This window comes from Bubalus bubalis, chromosome 10, assembly GCF_019923935.1.
Source record: "Bubalus bubalis isolate 160015118507 breed Murrah chromosome 10, NDDB_SH_1, whole genome shotgun sequence".
Taxonomy (NCBI): Eukaryota; Metazoa; Chordata; class Mammalia; order Artiodactyla; family Bovidae; genus Bubalus; species Bubalus bubalis.
Window position 1 is genome coordinate 20,664,002 of NC_059166.1, and position 18,847 is coordinate 20,682,848.

An 18,847-nucleotide genomic window follows, 5' to 3' on the forward strand; every position below is an offset into this window, starting at 1 on the left:
TTAATAATTATAACAGAGGATTTCAAAGAATTATTACCTACTTGTTCCAAATCAGGTTTTATATAGCTATAGTTCCATAGATGGGCTTCCCTGTTGGCTTAGTGGTAAAGAATCCACCCACCAATGCAGGAGACGTGGGTTTGATCCCTGGGTTGGGAAAATACCCTTGAGAAAGAAATGGCAACCCACTCTAGTATTTTTACCTGGCAAATCCCATTGACAGAGGAGCCTGGCAGACTATAGTCCATGGGGTCACACAATTTAGAGTTAAACAATTTAGAGACTTTGTTTTGGTGTTTTAGTCGCTAAGTCATGTCTGATTCTTTTTGTGCCATTTTTCTAGTGACTAAACAATAACAAGTTCCATAGATAAAGACTGGTATGCAAATAGAGAATTATATTGTGGAGTCTCAGGTTAAAGATAATGAGCTTGAAAATAAGGGCCCCCTTTTTGAAATATCATGTAAAACATTTAACACTGAGAGAGAAATAAAAAGGATTCAAATAATTAGAAATATAAAATAATTTATCAGAGATACCTCAGTTTATTTTCCCAAATAAGGTGGCTCTAAACAATGAAATAAATATCTAAAAGAGAGAACAAACTGAAAAAAAAAACTAAAAGCTAATATCTCTTACATAAAACAATCATACAGTATAAGTTAGTGAATGAATTCTGTAGTTACATTGTCTAGTTTCACATCCCAACTACAACACTTTTTGACAAGTTCTTTACATCTCTATACATTAAAACAAATGATATCAGTATCTATCTTGTCAGATTGTTATGACAAGTAAGTTTATGTATATAAAGTGCTTAGAGGGGCTTCTCAGGTGGAGCAGTGGTAAAGAATCCACTTGCCAATGCAGGAGACACAAGAGATGTGTGTCTGATGCTCAGCTCACAGAAGATACCCTGGAGAAGGAAATGGCAACCCAGTCCAGTATTTTTGCCTGGAAATTTCCATGGACAGAGGAGTCTGGCAGGCTACAGTCCATGGGGTCCCAAAGAGTCGAACATGACTGAGCAACTGAGCATTGAACACATACCAAGTGCTTAGAACAGTAAGTCCTAAACAAATGTTATCACCATTATCATCATCACCATCACCATCACCATCACAATTAAAATATAATTATAGATATGCTCTGCACAATTTGAGAAGCATCTTGAAGGAGGTAGTTTTAAGAACTAAGAAAGAATGATTCTTTTGTGTGATGATTATGTTGACTATGGTTAGTTAACTTACTTGATAAGAATATTATTCCAAATTGTCCAAAGTCAAAAGTTTGATTTTACATGGATATGCTGGCTACATTCCATGACCACAAATTAAGACACTAATTCTAAGCAGTTCTATTCAATAAATTCTCCAGGTTTTTACAAGGTGACTGGCAAAAAGTGTATATTGATTAATCTAAATTCATGAATAACTTTAGAAAAAATGAATCTATAAATACATTATTTTTGAACATAGTTCAGTCATATGGTCTTAATATATTATAAATTCTAGAACTCGAAAAATATTTAAAGATGATCTGGAGCCAAGTCATTAATTTTTATAAGGAAGAAAGACAGAGACAAAAAATGACAAGATCACATGGGATTACTCTGTGGCTGAGCTAGAACTCTTAGCTCATATTTTGTTTTGGTTTTCTACTACATATATTCATTAAATACAGGATTTTTAAGATCTCTGAGAACTTTCTAAAATTCTATTTGTCATGATGGTTTATTATTCCATTATAAAGAACTCAGTCCCAGTGACAGAATATAAACTTTGAAGGCCATTGCAAGGACTTTGTTATGAGAAAAATGAAAAGCCATTTTCAGGCATTGAGCATGTAAGATTAAAAGACATTACCTGACTTAAATTTTTAGAAGACCCCTTTGCCTTAAGAATAGATGTGGGAAGGGGCAAGGATCAATTAGTAGGCTTTTACAAAAACCCAAGGGAGAGATGATGTTGGCTTGGACTAGGATGGTAATGGAAAGAATGGTATTAAGTTGTCAAAGTTTAGATATGTTTTGACTGTAGCACAAACAATATTTCTTTCTGTGTTGGATGTGACATGTAAGAGAAAAGAGGAGTCAAGGGGAGGCAAAGGAACACAAATCTCCATTTAGGAATTTCTGTTATTTTTTTCTTAACTAAATGTATCTTGCTGCAGTCTACACCATGATTACTTATTTTCATCTCTATTAAAAGAGGCCCATCGCCATCTACACAATGTCTTCTCTGAAATCAGCAGCATCCAGAATTAGACCATGTATTGTGAAAGAAACTAAATAGTGGCTCCTGACCTCAAAGGAGTTTCGTATTTGGTAAGTTAAAGCCCCTTATATGGGAAGGAGATATATTTGACAGCACTACAAATGTAGCTAGAAGTTGCAACTTGGTGTTAAGCTGGAACCCTTCTGGACATGTCTGCAAAAATTAGGGAACCAAGCTAATCAAATGTCATTGGCATGAGGAACAGGGGAGTGTTTGGGTTAGAATTCATCATACAGGAATTGGGAGAATCAAGCTTCTGAAGGAAAGGCTAACTAGGTATGCCGTAGTGTTACTTCTCGTCTTTATTGCCAGCTCAGCTCCCTCTGGACTCATATCTGGATTCATATCTCTCTCAAGGAAGGGAGAGAGCTGTGAACAAAGAATGGGAAAAGGCTGTTTTCCACCAAATTCTCTAATATATGAGAGTAAAAGCCACTTTGATAGACCCTCATGGTATACAACCCAGAAAATCAGAAAAGCACTGCATGCCGTAGCTTTGACATCTCCAGGGTTCCAAGCTTTACTGGCAGTGACTATTGTACAGGGAAGTGTCCTTAGAAGCACAGGTGCTCGTTGTGATTACGGTATCTTTAGGATACATCAGTAGAGCCCAGAAGAGGTGAGGCAGAGAAAGACAGGAGTAAAAAAGTAGATATCCCAGGCAGGTGACCTCATCAGGAGGAAGCACATGTGAGACTCAGAAATACCTATATGGACTCAGTTCCATTATTAGCAGGTAAGCAAGACCCAGAGAGATAAGATAAGGGAATGAACTCTTTACACTCCAATTACTCAGTACAGAATTTAGTCATCACTAGGTCGTCTTTATACCGCCCCCACCCCCGCCAAAGCTCACATATTTGCTACATTCTGCTCAAGATCTCCAGAATCCAGGTAGTAAGCTTCTCTTTGGAGATATTAAACGGAATGAATCCAGCAAAACAGACTTTTCTTCTTTTGAATATGGTAAACATGAGAATTTTTTAGAAAAACCAGCATCCTTCATAAAAGCAGTCACTTTAAAAATCAATTAAAAAATTAAATATCTATCTGCCATCTGTCCTGTGCATATATTAAGAATGGTTATTCCAAAAAAAAAAAAAAAAGAATGGTTATTCCATGTAACATTTCAACAATGCTGTTTACATTCTTTTTCACTCATAAAGGAAGTAACATTCCTTCTTTAAACACATCTTCTTTAGAGATGCTTTCTTAAATAGCTTCACACAACTGCATCATGTCAAAAAAGCCAAAAAGACACTCTGTAGCAGTGTGTCAATTTCACCCAAATTCAATCATTTTTTTAAATCTTGAATTATACTTTGACCTTGACTTCATAGCTCTTAGATCATTTCTTTGTTTCTTTATTCATTTAATTGTATTTCTGTCCTACCTTCTACTCAAAAGTCTTTGATGGGCTCTGTGCGTCTAGCTCCAGATGATAGTAAAGTTGGTTTTACTAGCATTTCAGTCATTATCACAAGGGCAGGTCAGAAGGAAAAGGTCCTGGGTAAGTGTCCACACCACTCTGTCCACTTTCCTAGAGAAGGTTAAGGCACTTTGGCAGGTGAGAAAAGATTGTACTCTAGCCAGAAGAGAAGATGGAGGAGAAAAAGAGATCTGGAAAAAATGTGATGGCACCCCACTCCAGTACTCTTGCCTGGAAAATCCCATGGACAGAGGAGCCTGGTGGGCTGCAGTCCATGGGGTCACTAAGAGTCAGACACAACTGAGAGACTTCACTTTCACTTTTCACTTGCATGCACTGGAGAAGGAAATGGCAACCCACTCCAGTGTTCTTGCCTGGAGAATCCCAGGGACAGAGGAGCCTGGTGGGCTGCCATCTATGGGGTCACACAGAATCGGACACGACTGAAGTGATTTAGCAGCAGCAGCAGAGTCAGAGATCAGAGGAAGCTTTCATTCTGGTACGTTTAGTAGGTTCCTTGAAAAAATTCATCAGTTCCATCATGTATTCATATTAGTAGAAGGCAAATTAAACAAGATACCTGTTAGGTCAAAGATCCTATGAAAAATATGATGATATTGAAAATCTATTCCCACACAAGTACACATGGTATAGAAAGAACACAGACTAACCCACCACCTGCAGTTCCAGAAATCACATGCTGGCAGCACCATATTTGCCATCCCATATATGTGAGAGATTAAATGCCCAAGTACCAGGGTGTGGCTGCATGTCCACACCTGCATTCAGCTAGTCTTTTACATTTCAGACCTGAATATAATATTTCCATCGTCACTACTACCCTTCATCCACCAAGACCTCGTTAAGATATCTATGCTTAGGAATATAAGACAAGAGCATTCGTGTGGTTTGGGGGGAGGAGAGGTAGAAGCCCAGAAGCAAATGAAAAGAACAATTTACCACGACAAAACATTCTAGCAACAATTTCCCGCTTTTTTCTGAAACAATCTCATCATCTTGTCATCCACTGCTCTGCTCTTCTTTATCATGAAAATGGCAATAGCCTCACTCTCAGTGAGATTCAGGACCAAAGCACCATCTCACTGTTTTGGAGTCAGGGAGTCTAGTTCAATGAGAGCAAGTTGTGTGTGTGTGTGTGAGAGAGAGAGAGAGAGAGAGAAAGAGAGGGAGAAAGAGATAGAAATTTACCTTCCGATGAGTGAGAACTCGCCCACGACGCCAAGGCGCCGCATGGCGCTCAGGAGGCCCCGGACAGTCATCCCTTCGCAGAAGCACACCACCACTCTGGCCTTGGGAAGCCGCTCTCGGAGCTTGCGCAGGAGTCGGTCAAAGCTCTTCTCCCCAGCGTTGCTGTAGATTTTGTCTGAGTGGGCGATGCAGAGGCCTTCCTGGGCGGCCAGCTCTTTGAAAGCATCCATTCCGCTCTCCCCATAATTCCCTGTCCAGAAACAATCAGCAGATGTTCAAGACAACCTGACAAGGACAGCACTCACAAGCTAGAACAAAGACTCATTAGTCCCAGAGAACAGAGAGAACAGACTTGCCAAGTACTTTGAAAATATAACTGGGACTGAAGGAAGATCTGGATGGAGTAAAGAAAATAATCAAATGTAATCAAACTATCAACTCTGAAAGAAATAGAAAATTAGTAACTTGGGTGTCCACAGTGAAAATGGTTTTGAGACATAAAAGATGCTGTCCTCTTTTACAGCCATCATCACTAGTGGCTGTCCCAGATTTTAGCGATATGGGAGAGGTCAGCACACAGGGATAGGAGGTCAGCGGGCACAATGAGACATGTTCAGTTGAGGACTTGCTTCATCTGGCTGCCAGGTTAAGAGCAGACATTCAAGCTGATAGCAAGTCCTGCCATATTTCCATGAAGAGTGAGTAAGCCAAGCAAATGGAGCACCTGGCCAGGCTGGAACACACAGATAAAAACCTGCTACAGGGCTCAATCAAAGCTGCTACAGGGCTCAATCATAAAATGCTTTCACTTTATCAATATCCTCTGATAAAGTGGAAGAATTATGGGAGATTTGGTCTTATGCTTTGATTTCAATATTATTATAATAAAATACACTTTAAAAGTAAGAAATAGAAATCAATGAAATAAAACAAGTATCAGGACTTCTTCCCTGGTGGTCCAGTGGTTAGGAACCTGCCTGCCAATGCAGGGGACACAGGTTTGATCTCTGATTTCAGAAGATTCCACATGCCCCTGGACAACTAAGCTCCTGCACCACAACTACTGAAGCCCACAAGCCTAGAGCTCCTGCTTCACAGGAGAAGCCACTGCAATGAGAAGCCCAGGCTCCGCAACTAGAGTGTAGCCCACGCTCGTCGTAACTAGAGAAAGCCTGTGCACAACAATGAAGACCTAGTGCAGAAACAAATAAATAACAAAAATGCCACAAAAGACAAGTATCATATCATGTCTGTTCCCCACCTCTCTATTTCATGGATGAATTTAGCCCCCACCTCCTCTGTACCTCCACTCCTGTCTCCAAGTTTAGGGATTTTGATACCCATGTAAATGACCCAATATCATATCCTCACATTTTCTCAACCTCCTCTATCCAGTGATATTTCCTGTAACTCAACTCCTTTCATGTTCACACGTTTAACCTTGTATTCACAAATGTTTCTAATATCTCTGAATGTGGATATCAAGCATCCCAGTCTCTGTTTTTGTCCTCATCATCAGAGCGCATATATTTTACCATTCCATCTCCAGCAATTTTTTCAACCTCATATTTTATTTTGTACTCAGCTCAAAGTAACGTGCCAGTTAATACTGATAATATCCCTTGATTTTTCTAATTTTTGTACATTACCTGAAATTTTTTCTTATTAAGTTTTCTCTTCCCCCTAGTTCCATGAGAACATCTTGTTCTGAATAAGTCATAATTCATTTATTCAATGATGTAGTCTTAGTATTTAGAATAATTCTAGACACTAAATGCACAGTAAAACTACATCTGTTGTAACAACCCAGTAGATGAAGAGGCAAAAATTATAAATAAGCAATGAAAACAAAATAAGTAAAAGTGGGTAATAGTATATGAAAAAAATCACTGAATCTCAGTAATTATGAAGATAGTACAGTTAAAACAAGATGCTATTTTTTCATGATACTATTTATTTACCAGATTGTCAGAATTTCAAAGATTCATGATATTCATTATTGGCAAGGCACAAATACATTCACTTTTGGTAAGAGTAGTTCAAATTTTAGTGGACAGTTTGGCATTAGCTTTCAAATTTTTTCAAGGTAAATATCACATATCATTTATTGCACAAAATATAGCAAGAGTTAAGTAAAAGAACTTTAAAACAATGATACTATCCATTAAGAACTTACTATTGAAATCTCAATATCTATAAAATTTTCATGGACATTGTTGAAATCTATAAGATTATCCTGTCTTTTTAAAAAGAAAACGTTCTTGTTTCCTGTTCCATAATACTAAATTACCAAATTAAAGTTTTTGCCTCTTTTTTTAACTACCTTCAGTGGCCTCATACAGTCCAGTGAAGTCCAAATGGAAGATTGAACACATGACAAAATCCTCAGCTCCCTGGACTTTGGAAGCATATCATGGCTCAGACAAGAGGCACTGACTAATAATAAGGGGAAGACTGCAGCTGGCAAGTGAATGGCTCATCTGTCTGCAGCAGAGAGTGTAAGGAAGGAAGTCAGATGCCACTTACTCACAATAAAGGCAGGTTCAGAAATCTATGAGGTACATAGACATCACTAGCCAACTCTTTCAGCCAAAGGCACTAAAAAGGCATCATAAGATGGTGTTACAAGGGAAGCAACTCAATTGCTAGGGTCTATCTTTGGACTCCGATCACAGAAAATGGTTTTACTCTTTTATCAAAACACAAGCAGACTAAATGAGCAAGAATATTCTATGCATTCAAATAAGAAAATTCTTGGTTTTCAGTCTAGTAAAGGCTTTAGACATACTCTATCCAAACCCTTCAGGCTACAGCAAGGAAATTGGGCCAAGTAAAATGGCTCACCAATGGGCATGAAGCTTCTTTGTGTTAGAATTGGAACAGTCTGCCTTATTCCTAAGTCACTGCTTGTATCTCTTTTATTTTTTGGACAGTTTGAAAGAATTCTCATTGACCAACTTCATAGCAACAAGCAATTAAACATGTATGTTTTTATAATTTTTTTTAAATGTCGGCATAGTGTAAATGCTTCTATGACATACTTGTTTCAATTTCTTTATTCATATTTTCTTATTTGGAGGGTAGTTATTCATTATACCAATTGATTGAGAGCTGAATATGATGTGATAGATCATATTTAAACTGCTAATTTCTCTTATGAAGGCTGAGACTCCAAACTAGCATATTTCTATGCTGCTGCTACTGCTAAGTCGCTTCAGTCATGTCTGATTCTGTGCAACCCCATAGACGGCAGCTTACCAGGCTCCTCCATCCCTGGGATTCTCCAGGCAAGAATGCTGGAGTGGGTTGCCATATCCTTCTCCAGTGCATGAAAATGAAAAGTGAAAGTAAATTTGCTCAGTCGTGTCTGACTCTTCATGACCCCATGGACTTCAGCCTACCAGGCTCCTCCGTCCATGGGCATTTCCAGGTAAGAGTACTGGAGTGGGTTGCCATTGCCTTCTCCAGTATTTCTATGAAGGTAATTCTAATATAATAACAAGAATAATAACTTTCACATTTATAAATCTTTATATTTTAAATATCACATTCATAAATATTACCTCATGTGTACTTGTTACATTGATGATAGTACTATATACAAATACTATACAAAAGAGGAAGAAAATCACCTCTGGGAAACTTAAAATCACATTGCAGTACTTTTATTTAGTAGAAATGACATGACAAACATGAATGTAAATATTTAATAGAGATGCTGTAGGTTAGGAATCAGGAAAAGCTGCCTAAAGAAAGTGCCTCTTGTTGGCAAGGGTATGGAGAAAAAGGAATCCTTGGACACTGTTGTGCACGCATACTAAGTCGCTTCAGTCATGTCTGGCTCCTTGCGACCATATGGACTGTAGCCCGCCAGGCTCCTCTGTCCATGGAATTCTCCAGGAAAGAACACTGGAGTGGGTTGCCATGCCCTTCTCCTTGGGATCTTCCTGATCCAGGGATTGAACCTGGGTCTCCTGCATTGCAGACAGACTTTTTACCATTTGAGTCACCATTGTTGGAAGGGATGTAAATTGGTACAGCCATTATGGAAAACAATATGAAGTTCTCCATAATTTTAAAATGAAACAACTATATGATCCAGAAATCACTCTGAAAGTGAAAGTTGCTCAGTCATGTCCAACTCTTTGCAACCCCATGGATTATAGCCTGCCAGGCTCCTCTGTCCATGGAATTCTCCAGGCCAGAATACTAGAGTGGGTAGCCATTCCCTTCTCCAGGGGATCTTGCCAACCCATGGATCAAACACAGGTCTCCCACATTGCAGGCAGATTATTTACCATCCGAGCCACCAGGGAACTAATTCCTCTACTAGGGGTATAAACAAAGGAAATGAAATAAGTATCACAAATAGCCAAGATACAGAAATAGGCTAAGTGTCCATTGATGGATGAATGAATGGATAAAAACAATGTAATAATATGTTACGTACACATGGAGTGGAATATTTTTCATAGAAAATTAGCCATAAAAATGGAATATGAGCCACAAAATGAAATATTTGTCATTAAAAATGAAGGTAAGGCCATTATAGTCAAAGTTGTGATTTTTCCAGTAGTCATGTATGAATGTGAGAGTTGGACCATAAAGAAGGCTGAGCACAGAACAATTGATGCTTTCAAACTGTGGTGCTGGAAAAGACACTTGAGAGTCCCTTGGACTGCAAGGAGATCAAACCAGTCAATCCTAAAGGAAATCAACCTTGAATATTTGTTGGAAGGACTGATGCTGAAGCTGAGGTTCAAATCCTTTGGCCACCTGATACAAAGATCCAACTCACGGGAAAAGATCCTGATGCTGGGAAAGATTGTGGGAAGGAGGAGAAGGGAGTAATGGCTGGATGTTTGGATGGCATCATAGTCTCAATGGACATGAGTTTGCACATACTCTTGGAGACAGTAAAGGACAGGGAAGCCTGGCATGCTGTAGTTCATGGGGTCACAAAGATTCGGACACAACTTAGTGACTGAACAACAACAACAAAGGCCACCACTTGCAATAACATTGGTGAACTTAGAGGACATTATGTTAAGTGAAATAAGCCAGACATAAAAAGACAAATACTGTATGATCTCTATTATATGTGAAATCTAAAAAAGTCACGCTCATAGAGCAAGAGTAGAACAGTGGTTACCAGAAGTAAGGGAATGGAGAAACTGGGGAGATGTTGGTCAAGAATGGAAAATTTCAAGTATGAGTAAGTTCTGAGGATCTAATGTACAGTATGGTGACTATACAGTTAGTGACATATATATATTCTAATAATAATAATCTATAGCTAATAATATGTATTGCATACTTCAAATTTGCTGAGAGTTTCTTAAATGTTCTCAGAAAAAAACAAGAGAAGTAACTATGCGAGGTAATGGATGTGTGAATCAACTTGACTGTTGTAATTATTTCACAAAGTATATGTATATCAGACTACCACATTGCACACCTTAAACATAAGCTATTTTGTTTGTCAATTACACCTCAAAAATCTGGGGGAAAAGAACATGCTTTTATTCTGGATCTTAAAATAGAAACAGATTTTTCCACAGATAGAAAACTAAAAGACATGTACTCTTTGCCTGCCTCCCAGGTCACGGTCAAATGATGCCAGCCTGAAAATAAATTACTTAGCACAGAACCTGCCTTCTGTCTCCCTTCCCCTTTCCATCTGACCACCCAGATCTCCTTTTCCCTTTCCTGGTAGTGAGAAATTTTTAAAGATACTTTTCTGTGAGGCTCAGAAGGAGTTTTGAATATATAAAGAACTGACATAATAAAACTCTTAAAAGTGCTATATAAGTTTTAATTCCAAAGAATCCCAAAGGAAATCAGTCCTGAATATTCATTGGAAGGACTGATGCTGAAGCTGAAGCTCCAATACTTTGGCCACCTGATGTGAAGAACTGACTCATTGGAAAAGACCCTGATGCTGGGAAAGATTGAGGGCAGGAAGAGAAGGGGACAACAGAGGATGAGATGGTTGGATGGCATCACCAACTCGAGGGACATGAGTTTGAGCAAGCTCCGGGAGTTGGTGATGGACAAGGAAGCCTGGCATGCTGCAGTCCATGGGGTTGCAAAGAGTCGGATGTGACGAGTGACTGAACTGAATTGAAGTGTTAATACTCAAGTCTGGTAAGGAGCTGCATATTTTCATTCAAATAGTTTATTGAGCTCTCAACTTGAAAAAAGTCCCTAGGCTCTGCACTTTGAAGAGTTGCCCAGAATTATTGGACGTTGGCTTTACCTTCAATTTGATGACTATTTCCTATGTATCTGGCACTGTGCTAAATACCTAAGCATTTTATTTTTTCATCAGAAGCACTCCATATAAAAGTTATAGCTCAGATGGGAATGTGGAAGCTCTTAGAAGTTATATACTTTGCCTAAGATCAAACAATGAAGGTAGGATTCAACATCTAACACAGAAGCTCTCACTCAAAACCACCATTTTATACTGCTTCCTACACAGACTTATCATACAGCTATGAAGTCATGACACAAGCACACAAAATACAGCAACAGTACTAAGCTGAATATGCTACACATGATATGCAAAATACCACAATTCTAAATTTCTGAATGAGAAAGCAAAGATGATCAGAGAATACCTCTTGGGAAAAGTAGGAATGAAACTGAGTTCTTGAAGAATGTAAGCAAGGGACTGGCTTTCAGGGTAAGTGAAAGTGAATGAGAATCCACAAAAGGTACTTTTAGAGACAATGAGTAGAGAAGTTTCATTGGAACAGAAGGTTCTTGGTTTATAGAATGACACTCTGTACAGCAGATCTCAAGTAAAGCATCTGGCATACCACTACCAGGGTGCAACATGGAAATGTGCTATATGTTGCTGTGTTGTAGCAGATTTTATAACAGACTTTATCACTGTTATGATGTTGCCCAAATCCTAGAGAGTAAGAGAGAGAAGGAAGAATGGCATCTGACAAAGCCCATAAAATATAAAATTGAAATATATTGAAACATTTTTATTCTACATTAGTTATATGAGAAAAAGATTTACAGAGAGTATTCTGTAAATATTCTGTAAAAATTCTGTAAGAATATTCTGTAAATTTGCAAAGTACCAAGATATTCTGCAAAACAAGCCTTTAAATAGAATATGCGAGGGATTAATGAGAGAGAACATGGGGTTTGCAAATAAATCTCTATAGTTGAATAACAAAAGTATCTAAACATAATAGATGTGGACATATTATACAAAGGCAAAATTAATAAAAGTACTGAAAATAGGGGTAAAAACTAGAACTATCTCAAAAGCATAAAAAACAATGACAACACCTTAATTTTTTAAGCTATAGGGATTTTTTAAGAAGTTAGATATGATTGGTGTCCTGCAGTCCATGGGGTCACAAAGAGTTGGACATTACTTAGTGACTGAACAACAACAACAGATATGATTATTATCAGATCATATTGACAGACATTAATTCACAAAAGATTGATTTGTGGTGATTTGGTAGGTAAGTTTTTACTAACAAGCTATGAAATAAAATTGTCTTAGGTTTCATAATTATTGAATTATCATCATAGGAAAAAGTAGGTCTTTATATTGATTGTTTTTTCTTCAACTCTTAAAATATTGAGGACATATTTAAGAAGCAATCTGAATTCTTTTTGGTGGCTATAATAACATTTCAGCATTTATTTTGAATGAAGTCCAATTCCTGTTACTGCATCTTCATAAATGACCTTGGTCAAACAACAGCATTCAAAATATCTCATCCCTACACACATACAACTCAGTTATATGAGGGGAAATATTTATACAGGGAAAATATATATATATTTCTTCACTTTCCTTAAAGAAGGAATGGTATTATTTTCAAAGATTCACTAGTCTTATGCGCTGCTGCTGCTGTTAAGTTGCTTCAGTCATGTCCAACTCTGTGCACCCCCATAGACGGCAGCCCACCAGGCTCCCCCATCCCTGGGATTCTCCAGGCAAGAACACTGGAGTGGGTTGCCATTTCCTTCTCCAATACGTGAAAGTGAAAAGTGAAGTGAAGTCGCTCAGTCATGTCCGACTCTTAGCCACCCCATGGACTGCAGCCTACCAGGCTCCTCCATCCATGGGATTTTCCAGGCAAGAGTACTGGAGTGGGATGCCATTGCCTTCTCCAGTCTTATGCACTAGACTCCCTTAGTCTCTGTCTTACTTCATGCTTACATTCCTGCCTTGGTATTCTGTGGTAGTCTTAGAATGTTGTGTTATGTTGTGTTGTTGCTTAGTCCTCAGAACTATTATTGTGTTGCTATTTATTCTAATTCATGTCTGACTCTGCAACCCCATGAACTACAGGCCATCATGCTCCTCTGTCCATATGATTTCCCAGTCAAGAATACTGGAGAGGGTTGTCATTTCCTTTTCCAGGGGATATTCCCGAGCCAGGTATCAAACCCTGTCTCCTGCATTAGCAGATGGATTCTCTATCACTGAGAAGCCCAGGAAGCCCCTGGTTGATGATACATCCCTTGGGTTATGGGCCAGTCCCTATCCAAGGTCCTGAAAACTTATTATTCTGCCTCCTGCTGGGAGGGATTGGGGGCAGGAGGAGAAGGGGACGACAGAGGATGAGATGGCTGGATGGCATCACTGACTCAATGGACATGAGTTTGAGTGAACTCTGGGAGTTGGTGATGGACAGGGAGGCCTGGCGTGCTGCAGTTCATGGGGTCGCAAAGAGTCGAACATGGCTGAATGACTGAACTAAACTGAACTGAATTGTGACATCTTGGACAAATAAGAAAACATCCCATTTTTAAAAGAACTATGATGGTGAAAATTGATTTCACAGCACCTTCAAGAAACCTACTGCCAATATCCAATAATCATTACTATCAGGAAAATTTTCTTTGTGATCTAAATCCTGTACAACAAAATCTAAATTTATATCTCCTTCACTCTCAGAAGACACAGATATCAGCTTGTTTGGATTCTTTTTCTTCTTTTTTTAAAAAGTCTTTCTGGAAGCCACAATTCAGCTTTCTATCCTCCCAAAGAAACAACCCCTATTCTTTTAACTTTTCCTGGCAACCTTTTAATTTATTTGGTTCTCCCACTTAACACGTAGAAGGTGTTATATTTTCCTGCTCCATTCACACACCTGCAGTCAGCATTATGGGTCTGGTCAGTCAGAGGTGAATGAGTCATCACCTGCCTTAGAAGTACCCAAGGGAATTTATATGCTAGGTCAGTGAAGTATGTGCCTGAGACAAGGCAGTCAGAGCAAACAGAAGAGAATCATTTTTATCAGCAATTTCACAATACCACCTCTAATTATCCCACTTTGGGCAGGTAAAGTCATAGCATCCAAGTTGAAGAAGATTAAGCAAAAGTGACTGCCATCTCTATGCAATAGGATTGGTCCACCTTTGTCCCTTTGCCTCATCCTGTTTTCAGGTATGATTTGTAGCTGAGTGAATGAGAGGATGAGCCTTGGAGACAGACCAACCTGGTTTGAATCCTGGATCCCAGATGAGGAGATAGCCTTAAGTATTTTCTTTAGACTTCTTTCCTCCTGTGCAGAATGGGGGTCATACCATGCACCTCAAAGGATTGTTGTGATTACTAAATTATGTGTATTGATGAATGCAAAGTTCCTGGAACAAATAAAAATTCAAGGAATGGTGCCTAGTGTAATTCTCTCTGTTTCTCTAAAGTTGTAGAATCTAAAATTGGACCTAAGCTTTCTCATTGACTCAAGAGCTTTAGATTCCTTTATTTCTGTGTTCCTATTTATAAAACTCAGGCTCGTGACTGTTTCTTTAACAGCAGTTTTTTGCTCTCCACTCATGGTCACCTTGTTCCCAAGTTGTCCCTAGATCATTTTTTGTGTCATTGGTGCAAAAAAAAGCAGTTCCTTTTCCATTTTATTTTTGGACTATTGGTGTTTACACAACGCATTCAAAAGTCTGTGTTTGTCTATATTGAGTCTCTCTGTCACTGAATCTTCTTTAAGTTTCAGATACTTAACCTATTTTAGAGTTTTATGTAATACGCCAGTTTGTTGTTTCTCTAACTCAAATTCTTCATGATATGGAGAAAGAAGCTAAGAGAAGGGAAAATGTAAGTGGTATAAAAATATAAAGGACATCATCATTCTTGGAGAAAAGCAGCATTTTTCCATTTCAGTTGTCACATGGAAGAAACCGGTTCACAGAAGGCAGTTCCTATCTTACCCATCCACTGTCCTTGCCTGTGTGATTTTGAATATACCATCACAACTGGGAAAACTGTATCTAGTAAAGAGTTCAGAAGAAGTACCCCCACCACACCACAAACACACACACACATACAAACACTGTAGTATGCTTTTAATGAAAATATCTTGTATTGGCAAGAATTTATGGAAATGAGCACTCATATACTGCTAATGGTTGTATAAACTGTTCTGATTTTTTGGTGGAAAATCTGCAGTAGCAATACTTCAAATTACATTCATATTTTTCAACTCAGAAATTTAAGTTTCAGAAAATAATTCCATTGTACATTTAGTTTCAGTTACAAAGATCTACATCACAGCACGTAAATTGAAAATAGGAAAAAAAATCCCAAAACAGGGAAAAAAAATACTGTTTTCTACAGGAAGAGATGGTTAAATAATTATTATATACTGATATAAAGAATACATGCAGCTGTTTCCTATAGTTGTATGAAGTTGTATTCCATGTAAAAGGAATATCATATTGATTATTAAAATGTTAAAAAATAGTATGTGAAGTATAAAGCAAATTTTTAATGTATATGTATATATAAAGTTTGAAGAATATGCAGAAGATAGAATTAAATATAATTATATTTTTATTTATATTATCATTGTTTTTAAATTTACCTAAATAAATCATGTATTATTTAGTACAATTTATATATTGTATTAGATTTAGACATTGTACAGGAGATAGGAATCAAGACCATTCCCAAGAAAAACAAATGCAAAAAAGCAAAATGGCTGTCTGAGGAGGCCTTACAAATAGCTGTGGAAAGTAGGGAAGTGAAAAGTAAAGGAGGAAAGGAAAGATATACCCATTTGAATGCAGAGTTCCAAGGAATAGCAAGGAGAGATAAGAAAGCCTTCCTCGGTGATCAATGCAAAGAAACAGAGGAAAACAATAGAATGGGAAAGACTAGAGATCTCTTCAAGAAAATTAGAGATACCAAGGGAACATTTCATGCAAAGATGGGCTCAATAAAGGACAGAAATGGTATGGACCTAACAGAAGCAGAAGATATTAAGAAAAGGTGGCAAGAATACACAGAAGAACTGTACAAAAAAGATCTTCACGACCCAGATAATCATGATGTGTGATCACTGACCTAGAGCCAGACATCCTGGAATGTGAAGTCAAATGGGCCTTAGAAAACATCATTACAAACAAAGCTAGTGGAGGTGATGAAATTCCAGTTGAGCTATTTCAAATCCTGAAAGATGATACTGTGAAAGTGCTGCACTCAATATGCCAGCAAATTTGGAAAACTCAGCAGTAGCCACAGGACTAGAAAAGGTCAGTTTTAAACTAATGCAAGAAAGAAAGCTGTTCACTGATGTGCAAAAAAACTTACTGTCACTTCGAACTGTTTAAGGCAATTCCATTTTTACAAATTCCTCCACACCAATTTGTATGCTTTAGAGTTATAAGCAGCTATGAGATTTAGGAAAGATTCACAATGGATGCAAAAAACTGTAGTCATATCATTCCTATATCTGCTGATTTATGCTCTGTTCTAATATTAGCAGATTTTTACAGCATATTGTCAATTTTTCCCTAAGATGTTGAACTTATTGATATGATAAAGTGATAGAAATTAAAAGAATTCCAGTTACACTTAAAAGGACAGAGAGATTAAATTACTGGAATGTCTCGGATCATAATTTAAAATTATTTAATGATATATGTGGTATATATGACATAAAGAGGCAGGGTGATCTCTCTCTCCTGGTAGTTCCACAGTAATTCAGAACAGAGAAGTTCCCAAAGCGTTTGCAGCTGGCATCTTAAGGACAGCCCTCCGTGGTTGTTGACGTCGCCCTACATACTGTGTCTCTCCTACCTTATTAACTCTCAGGCTTATTGAACGGCTTCCTTTCAGGTTTGGTTAATTTCTCCCCTCGAATGCATGTCAGTGTATTCTCAATAAGCTCTATTCCCAGCAATCAATAAATGGACACATGTAAAAACTCAAAAAAAAAAGGAAAAGAAAAGGTCAGTTTTCACTCCAATCCCAAAGAAAGGCAGTGCCAAAGAATGCTCAAACTACCACATAATTGCAGTCATCTCACACACTAGTAAAGTAATGCTCAAAATTCTCCAAGCCAGGCTGCAGCAGTACGTGAACTATGAACTTCCAGATGTTCAAGCTGGTTTTAGAAAAGGCAGAGGAACCAGAGATCAAATTGCCAACATCTGTTGGATCATCGAAAAAGCAAGAGAGTTCAAGAAAAACATCTATTTCTGCTTTATGGACTATGCCAAAGCCTTTGACTGTGTGGATCACAATAAACTGTGGAAAATTCTTCAAGAGATGGGAATACCAGACCACCTGACCTGCCTCTTGAGAAACCTATATGCAGGTCAGGAAGCAACAGTTAGAACTGGACATGGAACAACAGACTGGTTCCAAATAGGAAAAGGAGTATGTCAAGGCTATATATTGTCACCCTGCTTATTTAACTTATATGTAGGAGTACATCATGAGAAACGCTGGGCTGGAGGAAGCACAGCTGGAATCAAGATTGCCGGGAGAAATATCAATCACCTCAGATATGCAGATGACACCACCCTTATGGCAGAAAGTGAAGAAGAACTAAAGAGCTTCTTGATAAAGGTGAAAGAGGAAAGTGGAATATTTGGCTTAAAGCTCGACATTCAGAAAATGAAGATCATGGCATCTGGTCCCATCACTTCATGGCAAATAGATGGGGAAACAGTAGAATCAGTATCTGACTTCATTTTTCTGGGCTCCAAAATCACTGCAGATGGTGATTGCAGCCATGAAATTAAAAGATGCTTACTCCTTGGAAGGAAAGTTATGACAAACCTAGACAGCATATTGAAAAGCAGACATTACTTTGCCAACAAAGGTCCATCTAGTCAAGGCTATGGTTTTTCCAGTAGTCATGTATGGATGTGAGAGTTGGACTATAAAGAAAGCTGGGTGCCGAAGAATTGATGCTTTTGAACTGTGTTTTTGGAGAAGAGTCTTGAGAGTCCCTTGGACTGCAAGGAGATCCAACCAGTCCATCCTAAAGGAAATCAGTCCTGAATATTCATTGGAAGGACTGATGCTGGAGCTGAAACTCCAATACTTTGGCCAACTGATGTAAAGAGCTGACTCATTGGAAAAGACCCTGATTCTGGGAAAGATTGAGAGCAGGAGGAGAAGGGGACAGCAGAGGATAAGATGGTTGGATGGCATCACTGACTCAATGGATATGGGTTTGGGTGAACTCCAGGAGTTGGTGATGGACAGGGAGGCTTGGCACGCTGCAGTTCATGGGGTCATAAAGAGTAAGACACGACTGAGCAACTGAACTGAAAAACTGAATCATGTATTACTTTGTCAGTTAAAATATTGAAATAAAAATACATTAGGGTACAATTTTCATCTGAATATCATGCCAAACATAGATATTATAAGGTATTCAGAAAACTTTTTCAGAAGGGAAATGAACCTCTCAAAAAACAATGTAATGATTTTTCTTCCTTAAGAAAGTAAGAAATACCAATGGCATAATCACTGTTCTAAAGCTGACCATAAGCTGTGTGCCATTTCCTTGATACATACCTTCTTAGGTTGAGTTCAGTTTAGTCACTCAGTCATGTCCAATCTTTGTGACCCCATGAACTGCAGCACGCCAGGCCTCCCTGTCCATCACCAACTCCCAGAATCCACGTAAACCCA

At 38.3% G+C, this 18,847-nt stretch overlaps 1 protein-coding gene across 1 annotated transcript in view; it reads right to left on the reverse strand.

The window, feature by feature from the left end:
• The window catches only part of GRM1 (glutamate metabotropic receptor 1), a 241,665-nt gene extending 236,508 nt beyond the window's left edge, over nt 1–5,157 (reverse strand). Inside the window, exon 1 of the mRNA XM_045161917.1 lies at nt 4,915–5,157. Within this exon, the coding sequence (XP_045017852.1) occupies nt 4,915–5,144 (230 nt within the window). The 5' untranslated portion in view covers nt 5,145–5,157. The remainder of the gene's footprint in view (nt 1–4,914) is intronic.
• Nucleotides 5,158–18,847: the final 13,690 nt, after the last annotated feature.